General features: G+C 37.7%; 1 protein-coding gene across 9 annotated transcripts in view; it reads left to right on the top strand.

Annotated features, from left to right (window-relative positions):
* Positions 1 to 13,762, top strand: part of SATB1 (SATB homeobox 1) — a 90,303-nt gene extending 76,541 nt beyond the window's left edge. For 6 of the 9 annotated variants that reach the window (XM_048950603.1, XM_048950607.1, XM_048950604.1 and 3 more), the window contains 3 exons: positions 9,192 to 9,395; positions 9,875 to 9,970; positions 12,682 to 13,762. In XM_048950603.1, the coding sequence (XP_048806560.1) occupies positions 9,192 to 9,395; positions 9,875 to 9,970; positions 12,682 to 13,167 (786 nt within the window). In that variant the 3' untranslated portion in view covers positions 13,168 to 13,762. The remainder of the gene's footprint in view (positions 1 to 9,191; positions 9,396 to 9,874; positions 9,971 to 12,681) is intronic. The other 3 variants (XM_048950608.1, XM_048950610.1, XM_048950609.1) reach the window with 3 other exon arrangements.
* Positions 13,763 to 16,420: the final 2,658 nt, after the last annotated feature.

The raw sequence follows: 16,420 nt of genomic DNA, 5'->3' as shown, positions 1-16,420 counted from the left end.
GGCTTAAATTAGCCCAGTGAAAAAAAAAGCCTGACACTCAGCACTGTGCTTCCCAGAGAGCTTATTCTTTGTGGCTGCTCTAGTCCCCAGCATGGGGACAAGCCACCTGATATCGCCCTGCTGTTAGCTCCCAGCCACAGCCAGGAGGATCAAACCCTTCACTCCAATTTCCCTTTGCTCCAGCTTTCCTGTACTTTTAAGTTGATGCCCCAAGCAACTACTCTACAGTTTGGGGGATTTTAGCTTTCCAAGGGCTTTGCTGCTTTTATTTTTCCATGTGTGACATATTTGTTTCTGTTGGCTTCTTTCTCATTCACCTAGGTTTCTGTCTTTCACAGGTGATTTTTAAACATTTTTTAAAATGCATTGAGGTAGTGGACACCCTTAGTTTTCTGACCATTTTGTGGTTAACAAAATATGGAAAGTTAGGGGCAAGTTTGGTTTCAGTTTTTTTAGGACTCCCTCGCTTTTGACATGGTCAGTGCATTGCATGTTGTTCACAACAGGTCTGGACCCGCAGGATCCAGCTGAGCTGCAAGAGAAATGTTAAAAGAAATCTTCTCTATGTATTTAAATGCTGAATTAAAAATATAGAGGAAAAGATTTAGGACCTAAAAGTGTGCGGAGATGTGTGAGGAGTACTTTTGAGACATGTTTTTTGGACTGATGCATCTCATCAACCGTGTGGTTCCTCAGTGCACAGCGGATCTTCCTATGATCCAAAATGAATTCTGGAAAGAAAAAGGCATATGATGAGGAGCCACAGATTTAAATTACTCCCTCTGGGAAATTATAAGTTTAAAAAAGAAATAAATCTAACAACGTGATGTGCACATGTTTAAAGTAATTGCGGAAGTGACACTTTGGCCCTACGGCCTTTTAACCAGAGGTCTTTCCCCCAAAGCAAATGTTAAATCTCCATAAGCAACATAATAATAAACATTTGCAGTTCAGCTGTAAATTGATAGTACTAAAAAAGATTTTTAAAACTGCCAGGCTCTTTCTGTTAAAGACTCTTCTCTAGCTAAACTGTAAATATAGCTTCCATACAAAAATTGATTGCACATTTAAGAATAAATAAATATGGGCTATTAAGGGTCATGGTTGGATTTAGGGTTGTATTTACTTTCAAGGGAAGCATTGGTATTGCAGTGAAATCAGTACTTCTTCCTACTTAAATGAAAGATAAAGGGCCATATATTACCAGTCACCCTCTGTGAAACCTACTGACCCATTTTATGTGCCTATACCATAAAAAGTAATGTACCAGACTAAGACTGACTTATTTAATAATTAGCAGTTTTTTCTTGTGTGTGGGTTTTTTTAATATATATTTCTTTTTTTATTATTATTATTGTGAAGTCCATTTTCATCCTGCATATTTCGTGCTTACGATGCCAGTTGGATTGTGTGTGTGTGCAAAAGGATGGATATAAAGTAGAGGAAGGCAGAACGAAGCTTCACCCATAGTTTTTGCATCTATTACTTTTTCCCTTCTCTTTACATATGAATGTAGTTGCATTTTATGTAAGATTTTCAAAGGAATGCATATTATGTTTTTGATTAGAGCTTGTGCCTATCATTGCTAGGCAATTGAAGGCAATACTGTAGAAAAGATACATTTGAACAAGGGAAAAGAGAGGTGGAGGAGGCTGAGAGCAGAGAAACCGAACTTGGGAGAAGCCCTTAATTTAGTTTATTAATTCCTTCTGAACACAACTAAAAAGTAATGATATTTATGTTTTCAGCCAGTTTTAGAGTTAGCGGGTTAGGAATGTTCTGTTTTTTTCTTCCCGTGAGCTGCTGGTACATCTCAAGTGTTCATACCCAGGGACCACACATACCAGCTTTGATACAGCTTCAGCCCTTAAGCCGACAAGTTTTTCCATAGTGCTGGCTCTCAGCCATGCACCAGGTCTCCGCATAGGGAGAGGTCTGATCCGACAGACAAGACTGCAGGAGCAGGGCAACCAGCTCTCTAGATCATTTTGTTTCTGTACTTGTTTGCTGCCTGTCACTGAATTTTACAGGTTGCTTTAGCAAGTTGCCTTTTTAAAATATTTTTTTATTATTTTTATTTTTTTAATTTTGTTTGGTTGTTTACAATAGAAGGACATCTTTAATTTGTAAATGCTGCAGCTAGAGAGGAGAAAAGGCAGGGGGAAGAAGAGACATTAGGAATCCTTTTCCCCTAAAATATCACCCCAAAAAATTGCAATGAAATGCTGTCAGCGTCACTTCTGGCAACTCGGTCAGTTTTTTTCTTCCCAACCCAGGGAAAAGGTAGAGGTAACATGTAGACAGATGGTGCAGCTGAATAATAGGTTGGATAAGAAATTTAAGGAAACGGCATAATCTGTTTCTTCAAAGGAAGTTTTTCCTGCTAGTGAAGTTTACCTTTCTTCTGAAAAGCCCTATGCGGTTGTGGGGTTTTCAGTTTGTTTGTTTTACTAAATCTCATCTATTACGATGGCAGATACAGATTTACTTAAAATTCACATCTGGCTTCCCCTTTCAATGTTCTAGTAATGAAAGCCAATAGAAGAGATAAACCAGAAATAGCTGGAGATAAAGGACAGCTTCAGGTTTCAAACTTTCTCTGATTTAGCAGAATGCTCAAAGGCAAAGCTTGAAACTTAGAACTGATTATTATGAAGAAAATAATAAAGCAAACGTATTTCTGGGGACATTTATTTTCACTTTAGGCCACATTTCAAGAAGAGGCATTCTTATTCTACCAGCTCTTCTCATCTGGATCAGGCTGAGCAGCAGCTTTTGGTTCATGAATTACAAGCACAGTTTTGTGAGCAAAACAGAGAAATCTCAAACTATTCAACGCTCATGGCAGCTTTCAAAATGTCTTGAAAGTGTGAAATCAGTTCACACAGAAATCAGTTCTTAAAAGTACTTGAAAAGATAAGCTAAAATGAAAAGCTTTTCAATAACAGATATGTTGTTCACTATCAAAACCTAGTAAGCCTGATAGATTATTATTTTTCCTTAAAATTTTGTGAACTTATCTAGTGGTCTTTCTTCTAACAGACTTCATCTCATCTGGAAAACATACATGTCTACTCAGCTTTGAATAGGGGATAACCAGAACAACTTCAGAAGTTTAGTCAAAAAAGAAATCTGTAGTCAGAATAAATTCTCCCGCAGTCAGGAAATTCCAGAAGAATATTTCAGGTTAAAAAGGACCACTCTGATCATCTGGACTTGTGCCCATGTCCGAACCCACAGGCATTTCACCCAGAAAGAAGTCAGATTTCAGTAGTGTCAGCCTGAAAATGAAATGCTCCACTCATAGACTACATTATGGGTTGTCTGCTGTCTTTTTCTAGATAAGCTAATGTAGAGCAAACCACGTTTTCATTATAAACTAAAATAGAGTCCATTGCTACTTATTTCTTTTATTTCTTTGTACTGAAACAATGTGTGCATGTTTTGCTTCACAGTGCCATAGGCAGGAGCTTCTGTATTCCGAACTCTGAATTTTTGAACTTGTTGAACACTGTGAGAAATCTCAGTTGAAGGGTTTAATGCGTTTTCCAATCAATGCGTAGGGGAAATTTGGCCTTATCAATTTAAATGCTGGGGATCCTTCATTGCATTATGGAAGAATCTTTGCTAAGCAGAGATTATTCTTAAGAACTTCATAACATTTAAAGGTTAATATGTTAGGTAAAGAACAATATCTTAAGACAAACATTTTTATTACAGGACATGAAGGGATAGTTCTGATTAAATTACATGATTATTTGAATGGGAAGGAAGACAAAGTGCATCATTTCTTGCCCTCAACTTTAATGCCTTTAATCAAATAATGACCTTCTGGAAATAGTTAATTTTAAGCATTTGGAAAGATCAATACCACTTTGCCACCAAAAAATGGCCCAGATGATGAAATTTGATGTATTTAAAGTACCATTTCACCCTTTTAACCTAGTAAATAATTTAAAATGCTTTCAGTACTTCTATGCTACCATTATGTATCTCATTCGAAGTATTATGACTTTTCCAAAAGCAACCTTTCTCTACAATGAACAGCTTACAAGTTAATACTGAAGCCTAAGACTATATGCATATATTGTAGTGGTGATGTTAGTCTTTTTTTCTTCTCTTTTATGCGTGGATTCTGTTCTGAAAAGAAATGGAAATATCTATGATGAACACAGCTATTTGGAACAAAACTGAGATTTGTAAAGCAAGTTGGACGGCTTTTGAAGGGAAACAGTCAATATTTTAAGTTTAGTTCATGAGTTCTTTTCCTTTGTTTTGTCTCTAAGCTTTTGTGTTAAAGGTGAAGGATTTGGGTTGCTCAGACAATTAAGAGCCCATTTTACCAAGTGTAATTTCATATCTGTGTTCTATAAACTGGAGTGCCTTCAGCATTGTAAATAAAAAAATTGCCCTCTATTTAGCATGTTTGTGGGCAGATTAAAAACAGTCTTCATTAGCATAAGTAACACTTACAGATTCTTTTAAAAGTAGAAAATTATTTGCTGAATGATAAATTGCTAGCTTTATAGTTAGTTGCTGAAAATGTGCTCATTCAAAATGCCTACTTTAGTTTAGTCTACAATACTCAATTTTTTGAGTTCGAAGTACTGTTTAATGGATTAGTCTTTGTTCACAGTAGATGCTGAAATGCAATTCAACTTTCTGCTAAAATGTTTGTATCAAACACCTCCCTATTTAGACTGATTTCTTCTAACGCCATATATTTTTATTATACTATATGCCCCAGAGACTGATACAAAATAATGTCAGATATGCTATACCAAAGAAAAGCTGTTCACATTTTAGTATTGATAGTGAAAAATGTTTTGCCTTCTTGAATTCAAATTACAGCTCTTTTTTAAAACGTTTCATTCTTTGTTAGTTTTTTTGTAACAAATATTAAACATTTGGCAAATGATCATCGCTATAGCAAATTCACCAAACAAAAGAGTTCAGTTGCTCCACCGTAGAGTCCTTTCTTTCCGGACTTGTTTATTGCTGTCTTGGAAAGCTTTGCCCAGAAAGCATTTTTCGTGCTGGTAATGCTACCCTCTTTGATCTAGTTAGAATTGGTATCTACACCTTAAGTGCAGATTTCAATTATCTTTTTTTTTTTTTTCTTGTTTAGTAAGAAAGATATTGGAATGCAAGAATAGTTTTTTAGACACTGCATGACAGAGCAGAACATTTTATTTAAACAAAGCTCAGCTCAGACTGAATAAAATAACATTTGGATACATAGATAAAATGCATGTATGCTTTAAAATAAGGGTGCTCATGGGTCGTGCAGACTCTAATGCTTGGCAGTTATCCTCTTTGCGCTTTTCCTGCATTAGTTTGGCAGTTCAGCTTTCACACATTTTTTTTCCTTTAATGTCTTCTGTTTCTTTGCTAAATCCCTATCAGAAAACCAGACAGAAGACTCTTATTTATTTTAAATATCTTAGGTTTAGCATCTTTTTTTTTTTCACCATTTTCTTGCTTACTGTAGCAAGACCTTTGCAGATGGTACTTGGTTACTTGAAAGTGCATAACAGTATTTTCTTTGTAGCAGATGGATTTAAGACTTTTAGTTCCCAATAAATGTAGGTTTACAATACATAACTTTACAGGATTTGTGTTGTATATAACAGGTTTGAACATATTATCTCAGAATTCATCTGCATGGCATTTTCAGTTTATCCAGGGCCTATGCCAGTATTTTAAGTAATAGGGAGAGCATAGTGATTGATAGCAGCTAAAGGCGTGATTTTGAATAGAAACAAAGGTTTTAGAACAGAAGGTGTCAAATTAAACTTTGTCAGTTTGAAAAGTAGTAACATCCTGAAAGTTCTGCAAACATATTTACATGTGGCTAATGTTTATATTTTGCTTTGTACTCTCTTTATATTCAGTGTAATGTTGCCTGGCAAATTTACTGTGTTTTAAAATCGAGGTTTTTCCCAATGTCATTGCAGAGTTTTGGGGGTTTGCCTTACTGCATAGATATATCTGCTTAATTATTTTAAGGCATTTTTAATGATGTGCTGCTTGCTAAGGAAGCTGGTTGTCTTTGAATTTGAGTTATAAATATTTTGTTATTATTTTAGTGCCCTTTCTACTTCTTTAAGATTATAAAAACATGAAAAAAACAGTTGTCCGAGCTCTCCTTCAGAATAAATTTTCTTAACTAGACAGAAATTGCTCTAAACTTACAGGTGTGGAAGAGGAGAAAAATCGGCCTTGTTAGGTCCATTTGTGAATTAAACTACAGCGCTTCATTCTTCTATAGATCAAATAGAGGCAAAAGAAACAAATTTTTGCAGAACTTAAAATTCAGTATTAGAAGAGTCTGTATCATTAGTTTTCCTCAAAGTTACAAAAACATTTCGTACATTTTCATTTAGCTGACTTTTATGAATGAGCTTTATGTTGAATAGAGAAGTCTGAACACAAATTAAATTAAACACAAGAAAACATCCTGGAGTAAAGTTTTCACCCTTTTAACTAAATAAATCTCCAGAGTTTCTGTTACTGCACATTCACCATCTCTTCTAAGATTATTTGTGATATCAACTTTTACAGGCATTTTCAGAAATAAATGAAGTCCCAAAAAATTACTTATTTCCTTGTTTTTAAAAGAATTCACTCTATCATTTCCCTGTTGACCATCACATATTTCATCAGAATAATTGTTCACTTCTTCAGCAATATGAAGAACAGAGTGGAAAAGAGACATTTTGTTGGAGTAGCAGTCTATTCTACACACCGTCAGAAGCAACTGTCTTCAGAATCTGAAAATCAGTGTTTTAGTGAAAGGCTGGCAGAGATTTACTTTATCTTACAGTTCATCAAATCTTTTTTAGATAAAGAATTAGATGCAATTTTTTAGTGCAAAGGCTAATAGAAAAGTATTGGAAATGTAATGTTAGTCATCAGCAACTAGTAAAATTAAGAACTGATCTAGTAAGCATAGAAACATAGAAAAGACGATATGAGGAGAAGGAATTTCTTAGTTAACAAAATGTTGTGAAATATATTTAATCAGCATAAGCCATGATTGCTTAGGATTTATTTTATTATTGATCACTTCAAAAGAGTTTCCATCGTCCTTTTCAAAAAGAGCATCTGGGATTCCCATGGTCACCAGACAAAAGAAATGCAGTTTCTAAATGTGTAGTGCAGTTTCTTCTTAGGTTTGTGAGTATACCTTAAAGAGGTGTTGTTGGAGGGGAGAAGTTTTTCACCTGATTGCTGTGGCTGCTCTGCTTTTTGTTTCATCACAATTGGAAAGAGGACAAACAGATTTAATGTGAAGCAGTGCAGACTCCAGACAACCAAACGACTATTTTTTTCTCCTTCACGGCAGACCTTCTCCTTTTTAATTAAAAATTTTATAACCACATTTCAATTAAAAGATTTCAATTTTGTTATCTTCATCTTCCCCCCTCCTTCCCCAGTAAACCACCTACGCTCTCTGATTGCACCTTTTAACTTGCTACAGAAAGCTAGTAGTCATATGTTTATTGCCTTGGAAGGATGGCAGGGAGAGAACCACTGCAGCATGTGGATATTGTTAGGGGCATGGAGGGTTTGTGAGTTAACTTGCTAACACATCCCATGGATCCTTATGATGTAGAGGGAGAATTCATGGACACTTACTCCTGTTTTGGAAACATACGGTATGGTTCCATTTGGGACAGCCTGTATATTTTTATAGACTAGCATTTGGCCACATTTCTCAATCAACTTTTTAAACCTGGGGTTAATACCCAGCATATGCATGACCAAGAACTGTAGTCTGCCCCATTCCTGGTTTGGGCCCTACTCAGATTTTTGCCTTCTGATATTGCCAATATTTGTCCTTTATTCTATCTCTGTTTCTTGGGGGCATATTCTCCTGTGTCATTTGTTCACTTTTCCACTTTTATGCAATAGCATATACTTGAAATTTTTATACACACCTCACTAAATATGTTCTCATACAGTATGAACGCATTAAGATTATTTGTTTACTTTCATCTCTTCCTGTCACGGCAATATTTTTACACTGCATTTATTAACTGCTAGCTAAAGATATGAATGTCTTCAAGAAAATGACGTATCTATATTGTATCTATGTATCTATTGTATCTAGTAGTAAACTAGTCTGGATAAACCATTTTTCAACTACCAGTACATGTAAGAAGGATCTAAAAGCTTCTGTACATTTATATTATTTGTTGATTCAATAAAATGTCACATTATCTTTCCCACAGCATTAAGAAGTAAAATTGCACAGACCTAGTTTTGAAAACAGATCCTGGAAGCTAAAAGGAAGAAATATGCAGGTTGCATGCATGTAATAGTTTGTTTCAAAATTTTAATATACAAAAATATGCTGATGATGCACACTGTGCTTCATAGCTTGTTTCCCAAAAAATAGCTGGTTTAGGATTGGTGTGCTTTTAGGCATCTTGCTGTTTGGTGACCTGGAAAAGGTATGAAGGGTAAGTCAAAAACATGAGGTTCCTTCATGTGCCCCTCAAGCCCTATGCAAAAATGTGAGACTGTTTTTTTCAGCGTCTATGAGAAAAATACTGAAACAGATAATCATTTTCAAATAAATTTACCTGCAGAGGCATTTCTACTCATGGTAGATAGGAACACAATATTACTTTCCTGCATCTCATCAAATAATTTTTCTCTTTTAAAAGGACTTTAGGGAATTCCACTATCGTTATGATTTACATCAGGCAGCTCTGCGGTCAAAGCAGGTACCAAGAGTACTTTCTTGTCTAGAGAAGTACCACCAGTGTTTAAAAACTGCTCAGCAGCTGATTAACCAGCTACTGAAACAGTGTTGGTGCTCTCCAATGGATAAACAGAGGAAAACTGGCAATAGACAAGAGTATATGGCATCAGGGGACGTGTAGGGGAGGAGGGGATGGAAGATTCTACCTTGATCGATGGGTTTGTTGAACAAACAGCACTGTGGTGTGGGACCAAGTAAAATGTGCTTTCCAAAATGCTTGTGGCTTGCAGGGGTCTGTGCAGTAGGGTGGCAGTCTCGGTGTGTTGATGTTTGTTTCACATCCAACATATACAGGGAAAGTTGTGACTTTCTGGAGGAGAAGGTGAGACAATGCAGTGCTGCTGAAGTCTGCATTTCACCTTCACTTGCCCCTTGCAAGGCAAGGAAAAACTAATGTTTTGCTGGTGTTATCTTCAAGGGATGGCTCTGTGAGCTGTTACGTTGGAAAGAAGATCCCTCACCAGAGAACAGGACCCTCTGGGAGAATCTCTCCATGATCCGAAGGTTCCTCAGTCTTCCTCAGCCTGAACGCGATGCCATTTATGAACAAGAAAGCAATGCAGTTCATCACCATGGTGACAGGCCTTCCCACATTATCCATGTGCCAGCAGAACAGATTCAGGTTAGTTTACCTTGGCCAATCCAGCAGAGCACTAAGTAAATAATGCTTTAAACATAGCAAAGGAAATTAGTGTTTCTTTCCTCCTGGCCAGGCTAACTACAGGTCTCCTGGTAAGTGATAACAGCATACTGCCGTCTGCCACTTGAATTAAAAGATGAGTTGGTGACCACACAGACTTTTTCTTTCAGTTTGGGTTTTTCCAAGCTTGTGTGACAAAGCAGCTTGGGCATAGCCGTGTGTGGACAGAACAAGCCTCCTGTGTTAGCTGCCTCTGCTAGGTGGGCCTCATGACCACAAGAGAGGGATGCTCAGAGCTCAGCTCAGCAGGAGGAGGTTATTGAGCTGCTGATGAAAACTTGGCTTAGCATTCAGCAGCTGATCACCCCAGGTTGGAGTGAGGGAAGGGGACTTGGTTCCTCAGCCTGTTTTAACCCCAGCTGAACCTGGGATGAGTCAATGTTTGTTTGTTTTTCCTTCAGAGCCCCTCTCCCACCACCCTTGGGAAAGGAGAGCATAGAGGCGCTTTCTTACCAGGCCTGGTGACCGCTGGACCTTGGCTGGGTGCTGCTCCTCAGGTGAGCTGGCACGAGGGCAGTGTGCCAGGGAGAGAACTGAGGGCTTGCAGGACCCATACACTCAGCCTGGAAAGGCCAAGCCTTTGGCTCACCCAGGCACCGCGGGACTGGGAGTGCAGACGGCCGTCTGCTAAATACTGTAGGTCAAACCTGGAACAGCTTGCCCAGAGAAGCTGGGGATGCCCCGTCCCTGGAGGTATTCAAGGCTAGGTTAGATGGGGCCCTAGGCAGCCTGATCTAGTATGTGGCAACCCTGTCTACAACAGAGGACTTGGAACTGGATGGCTTTTAAGTCCTTTCCAAACCCAAGCCATGCTGTAATTCTATGATCTGCAGCTCTCTGAGCTGAAGGCTCTTTAATCCCTTCTCATGAAGACCTGAGGTCAGCTTTTTAGCTGCTCCCTGTTACAGGGCGGATATTGCCCCTGTTTTTCAGAGTTCTCAACCTTAGCAGAGACCTTGATATACTATTTGTATCACCTGTGCAGAAAAATACTTACAGAACTAGGGAGGATAAAGTTATCTCACAGGCAGAAACAGCACAAGTGTATATTAAAGATAAAGCAAACTGAATAAGACAATCCCTTAGGATATCAAGTACTAACATAATCGTGAAAGCCTGGAAACTTGCTGTTTGATTTAGCAAAAAGAGAGAAAGATCTATATTAAGTAATAAAACAGCATTTGTTTGGAAATGTACATTGTTTTTAATAAAATGGCTTATTAAAGGGATAAAAGGAGAAGCTTATGCACAGTATAAACACTGTATCACTATGCTACTTACCTAGATTTTCCTGCCTTATTGATAAAAGTTTTGTGTTTGATCTCACAAATATTATTCCATAAGCAATTGCACTGTAATCTCTTAATGTGGCTTGTAAGTGAAAGGTTTGGGGGACTGGGCCTGAGTCTTTTCTGTTTTCTACTGCACTCTAATTGTTGAAGATGCATAAATATGTAGCTAAGACACAAGTTTTCAAACTGTGTATACAAACCCTCCAGTCTTGTAAGAATTTAACGTGCTGGGAGTAGTCTTGAATCTCTCTGGGTTTGAAGCTTTGAATGGGGCTGCTCACAGACCATAAAACATGAAAGAATGTGAATAAGGATGAGACAAGAGCCCAGATTCCATCAGTGTTTGTGTCGCACAATAACAGGATCTTTTCAAACAGAGACTGCTGATATAGGTGTTGAGACCTACACGAAGTCTCCACAAGCATGAGCAGCACTGCAAAATGAAACTTCCAATCCAATATTTATACTACCCCTACTATATCTTGTGCTACCTGAGGTCTGCAAGTGAGCTGCAACCAAAAGCTCTGGAACCACTTCTGACATGCAAAAAATTGTCGAGGGAAGAGTCACAAAGGGAAATGAAAAGTGGTGATAGCAACTGCTTGTTGTTTATTAATAATAACTAGTGGTTTGTACCATATGACAAGAAATTTGCTGACCCAAAATATCTACTAACCAGTGCTTCCTGTGCTGCAGAGCTAAAGAATTGTCAACAAAAACAGTAGCTGATAAATTTACTTTTGATTTTAAACATGATTTTATAATGTACTATACTCCAGCAGTGGATGAGAAAAACATTTCTGTCTCCAGGGCTCAGTGCCTCACCTTTTAAGAATGTTTCTGAATCCATGCTTGCAAACTTCATTTTAAGCTCTTGTTAATTATTTACATCATGATTTGCTTTATCTTATTCTTCTGATGTGCATACTGGCTCATTTTTATTGCTTCAGTTTTTGGAATGCAGCATGTTCCCTTCTAATAATAATAGTGCAACTTATTTAAAGCTTTGCATCTTAGTGCTTTATAAATATTAACTGAATAATCCCCAGCACAAACACTGCAGTAGGTAAACATATTTGTTCCCTGTTTGTATGTCGGGATCCTTGAATGCAGGCAAGACAGACCCTCTCCGTGTCCACAGGCAAGATGGACCAGTGCCAGCCTGGGAAATAACGAGTTGCTGTCTCCTGATCTCTTTGTCCTTGTGAAGACTGGGTTTGGCAGAGTGGTTTTAAGCACTTCCAGCTCTCACAGTCTGTAGTAGTGCTTGCAAGTTTGGGGAGGCTTCAGCAGCTGCTCAGCTCAGTTTGGTGGTGGGATATTTCCACACTTAGCTATAAAGCTCCTCCCTTGATCTCCCCTGTCCCTCACCCTAGCCATTGCTAGAGATTTGCAGCCCTTGCTTTTGGGCAGCAGCTGCTGTTGCTGGCAGAGCTCCTGTGTGTTTGCCCTCATCTGGCACTTTTCTCACTTTGCCCTTGCTACAGTTCTGACTAAGCTGGTCAAGTTAATCCTACACTATGTCACCTACTTAGCATTTTGTCTTGTCTGCACTTGACTCGTGAAGCACGTTCATTAAAGTGTGTCAGCTTAAATATACCAATGACACGTCATCGGCGTTTCCAGCCAGACAAAGCCAGGGTGCCACAGCTCTGCCCGCATCCTGACAGTCCTTTATCCCAGTCTCTGCTTACACACATGCAGATACATGCAAGGTATGCAGAGGGTTACTAATTCTCATTTATTTTGGGTTCACCGTACTATCATCAGTAATGAGCCCTTTGTTTTGTTTTCCTTCACCTTACCAAGCAGTTGCCTATAGCTTTGCAATTGTTCCCCTGGATTTTCATGGTAACACAAAATGCTACCAAGAATATGTGTACAAAAAAAAATTAATTTTGTGCTTTGTCTTGCAGCAGCAACAGCAGCAGCAGCAACAGCAACAACAGCAGCAACAGCAACAGCAACCGGGTCCCAGACTCCCCCCAAGGCAACCGACAGTAGCATCACCAGCTGAATCTGAGGATGAAAATCGTCAGAAACCCCGGCCACGAACAAAGATTTCTGTTGAAGCCCTAGGGATCCTACAGAGTTTCATACAAGACGTGGGCCTGTATCCTGATGAAGAAGCAATCCAGACTCTCTCTGCTCAGCTTGACCTGCCCAAGTACACCATCATCAAGTTCTTTCAGAACCAGCGGTATTATCTCAAACACCATGGAAAGCTGAAGGACAATTCTGGGTTGGAGGTAGATGTTGCAGAATACAAGGAGGAAGAGTTGCTCAAGGATTTAGAAGACAGCATCCAAGACAAAAATGCGAACACGCTTTTTTCAGTTAAACTAGAAGAAGAGTTATCGGTAGAAGGGAACACAGAGATTAATGCTGAATTGAAAGACTGATCTAAAAGTATTATTTTCTTTCAACAGTGCCACTGGTATTTACTAATGAAATGAAAAATTCCATCTTGCGTTCTGTCAAAAACCTTTATTATTCATTGTTTGGCCAATGAATCTTCCAAAACTTGCACAAAAGTTGAAAAAAGGATAATGCAGACTGCACTAGATGTTTTACTCTGTTTTACAAACTGCTTCGCAGCAACAGATGAAGCGTTGAGGATTGTTTGATATTAATTTGTGTTCACTGGATACACTGTGAGTGTACCCAATAAGCATGATACCAGTGATTTTGATTCTGGAGCCTTCAGACAAGCATTACAACTTTTGTGATTTACTGTTTTTTGTTTTCATTATGTTCTTGTTTTTAATTATTACTGTAGCACTCCACACTTGATCTTTGGAAACTCACATTTATTTAAAAAAAAATAAAATAAAAAGAGTTTGTTACTCTTGTTCTATTGTATGTTACAAAAGAACTATAGACTGTGGAATGCAGTTTAAAGATAACATATGCCAACAAATGCCTTGTATTATATGGCACTGCCGTAATTCAGATTTGTTTTCTTTTGGAAATAAAGGTCACTGTATTTTTTTTTTTCCATTCTCATTGTTACATGGTTTTAAAGAAAATGAAAAAGAAAATGTGAAACACAATTTAGTCCTCATTATTTATTTGTAGATCCTGCAGCATCATGTTGTAATTAATTTTTTTGGAAGTTTCCGTTAAATGTAATATTGCTTCTCTTGTTATCATACTGATTTTTTTTTCTATTTATAAATGTATTTTGATGGGCAGTAAAACAAAGTGTCTTAAAAGTTTTAAATAGAGAAAATGTGCTTTACACAGTTGCCTATAAAAAGTGCTCTATGTTATCCAAGCAATTCATACTATAAGCTTCACTCTTATTGTTGTATGCAATTTTTACTATCATGCAAATAAGCTTAGGTAAATAAAACTAATAGATCACCTTAGAAACTTATGCAATTAATGTGAAAATAATTGATGTTTGCAATGTGTCTTCCTTTGGTTTACAATCAATTTTAAAGCTACAGCTGTATAAATTTTCTGTATAAAGGTGTATTTCTTTTTTATGAGTTTATTGCTATGAAAACACCAGTTATTTTGTTACAGCTGGCTGTTTTTATAAGTGTATCACAATTTTCTTTATGCAGAAATGTTCTGACTAGGAGTGGTTATTGACTGTAACTACACAATTAAAATTGTTTGTATGGTATGATACGGCAGGGTTTGTCTGCGTATGTGTATGACTGTGAGGAATATAACTTGTTCTTAGTACACACTGTACCTTCTTGTCACTACTTTGAAGATGACATTTCAATTGTTCTCCTTTAAAATCATGAGCAGATTTTTTTTTAATGACCTTCTTAATACTTGAATACAGATAACATACTTCAAAAAGAAATACAGTTTGGTTATGAAAATCATAACCTGTCTTCTGTAGGTTTAAAAACTTGCCTGCCCAACAGAGATAGCAGGATATTATTGAGTCAAAAGGCTATCAGGCATAAACATATTTACAGTTCCTGGCAGTAATGCACTTATAATGGATACAGCTGGTTTTCTTTTACACTAGAATTATGCTAACACTATTCCTTGCACTAATGTATAAACATTAAAAAAAAAATCATTAATAGTCACAAAGTACATAGGAAAGATGGGCTTTGCACATTGCAGTGCCCTTCTAAGCAAGATTATTTTAAACAATCACTAATAATGTTCTTGATTAAGGCATCACGACTGGTGAGCTTTGAATGTATGCAAAGTCAGAGAAGTCTGCAGCTGAAAGTTGGAGTTATGCACATGCTGTTGTTCTCCATTCCTAGGGGAGGAAATGCCATGTTCAGTGACATGGTCACTGGATCCAGGTGTGCTGTGGCACAGGCTGTGCAAGCAGAGCTGACTTGTGGGATAGTGCCACCAGCATCCTAAGGGTGTCTGAAGAGCCAAGCACCACTCACCAAAGGGCTGCTTGACATGGGAAAATAAAAGTGAAATCACTTTTAAACTGATGCATGTGCATATCCAGAGTAGAAGGGAAAGAAAACACTTTCCTGGAGTATGCTCCTCTTCACGCTAAAAGCTAATACACGCAGCATTCCTACTAGCAGAAATGCGGCAACAAATCCAATATTCTATAAAAGCGTAAGAAGAAATATTTACAAAATTTTCTTTCCTATTTTGAAAGCAATTTCTTTTTATCCTTTTAAGTTTTATGGGTGCTGAAGTAGAGGCCATGATTATTATAGCTGTTTCTTTTCCATTATCTTTGCTTTTACTTGTCCTAGCCTAACTGAGGTTACCTTCCAAGTCAACTGACCTGTGAAGTCATATATTACCTCCATAGGGGTTTGGATCCTGGTAGGTGGGTAGAAAGCATGCTTTTATCTTGGCCTGAGTGACCAAAAGCATCTTTGTTAAATCCTTAGCAGTATCTTCAAAGGTGATGCAGATATTAAGGATGCTGTTATGCGGATGCAGGAGGTTTATGCTGTTAGGAGTTAAGCTACTACAAGCATATGTCACCTTGACTCATGGACTGGAGAGACTACCTCAAAAATACCTTATGTCCATTTCTGTTCCTTTTTCTCACCATCTGGCATAATCCTGTCAACAAACTTTTAATTTCTGCAGAGATTAAGAAATCAGCCTTGATTTCTGAAACAAAGAAATTTCTTTATAAATGCAACATGAACTGAGAGCTGAAAAGACAATTTATTGGGAAGTGAGTAAAGCTCACTGCTGAGTAGGACTTCGCCGGGAGTATATGAAAAGAGTATTTTGTATGGACATAGGGAAGTGTAAGGAAATAACAGTGCTTACTAGAAATAAAATTTAAGCTGTGAATAAAGCCAAATGCCTAAAAAGGAGGAACCTGAGTGCTGAGCAGGGCTCACAGGGCTTAGCTTTTACTGTAAAACTGAAGTATTGACAGTGTTTTGTGGTTTTACCACAAAAAGTGGAGTATTTTTACTCCCCATTGATTCTTATTAATCTATATTTAAGAGACAAGATTCGTGCAGATATGCTGGACTCTCCAATGAGTGTTTTTCAAGTCAGAAATAAAAGAGAGGGTCCAGATTCCAAGAGGGCCATGGCTTGAGGGCACTTAGATGCCCCAGGCATGGGCACAACAGTTGTTTGTCATTGTGAAGTGACAAACTTCACAATGCCCTACACTACGGGATTTCTTGAGCTCTGGTTTGCATCACTACATTAAATTGGTCAGATGATGTG

This window comes from Lagopus muta, chromosome 7 (genome assembly GCF_023343835.1).
Source record: "Lagopus muta isolate bLagMut1 chromosome 7, bLagMut1 primary, whole genome shotgun sequence".
Taxonomy (NCBI): Eukaryota; Metazoa; Chordata; class Aves; order Galliformes; family Phasianidae; genus Lagopus; species Lagopus muta.
Note: the sequence above shows the minus strand (reverse complement) of the source record. Positions and strands in the feature narration are given on the sequence as shown.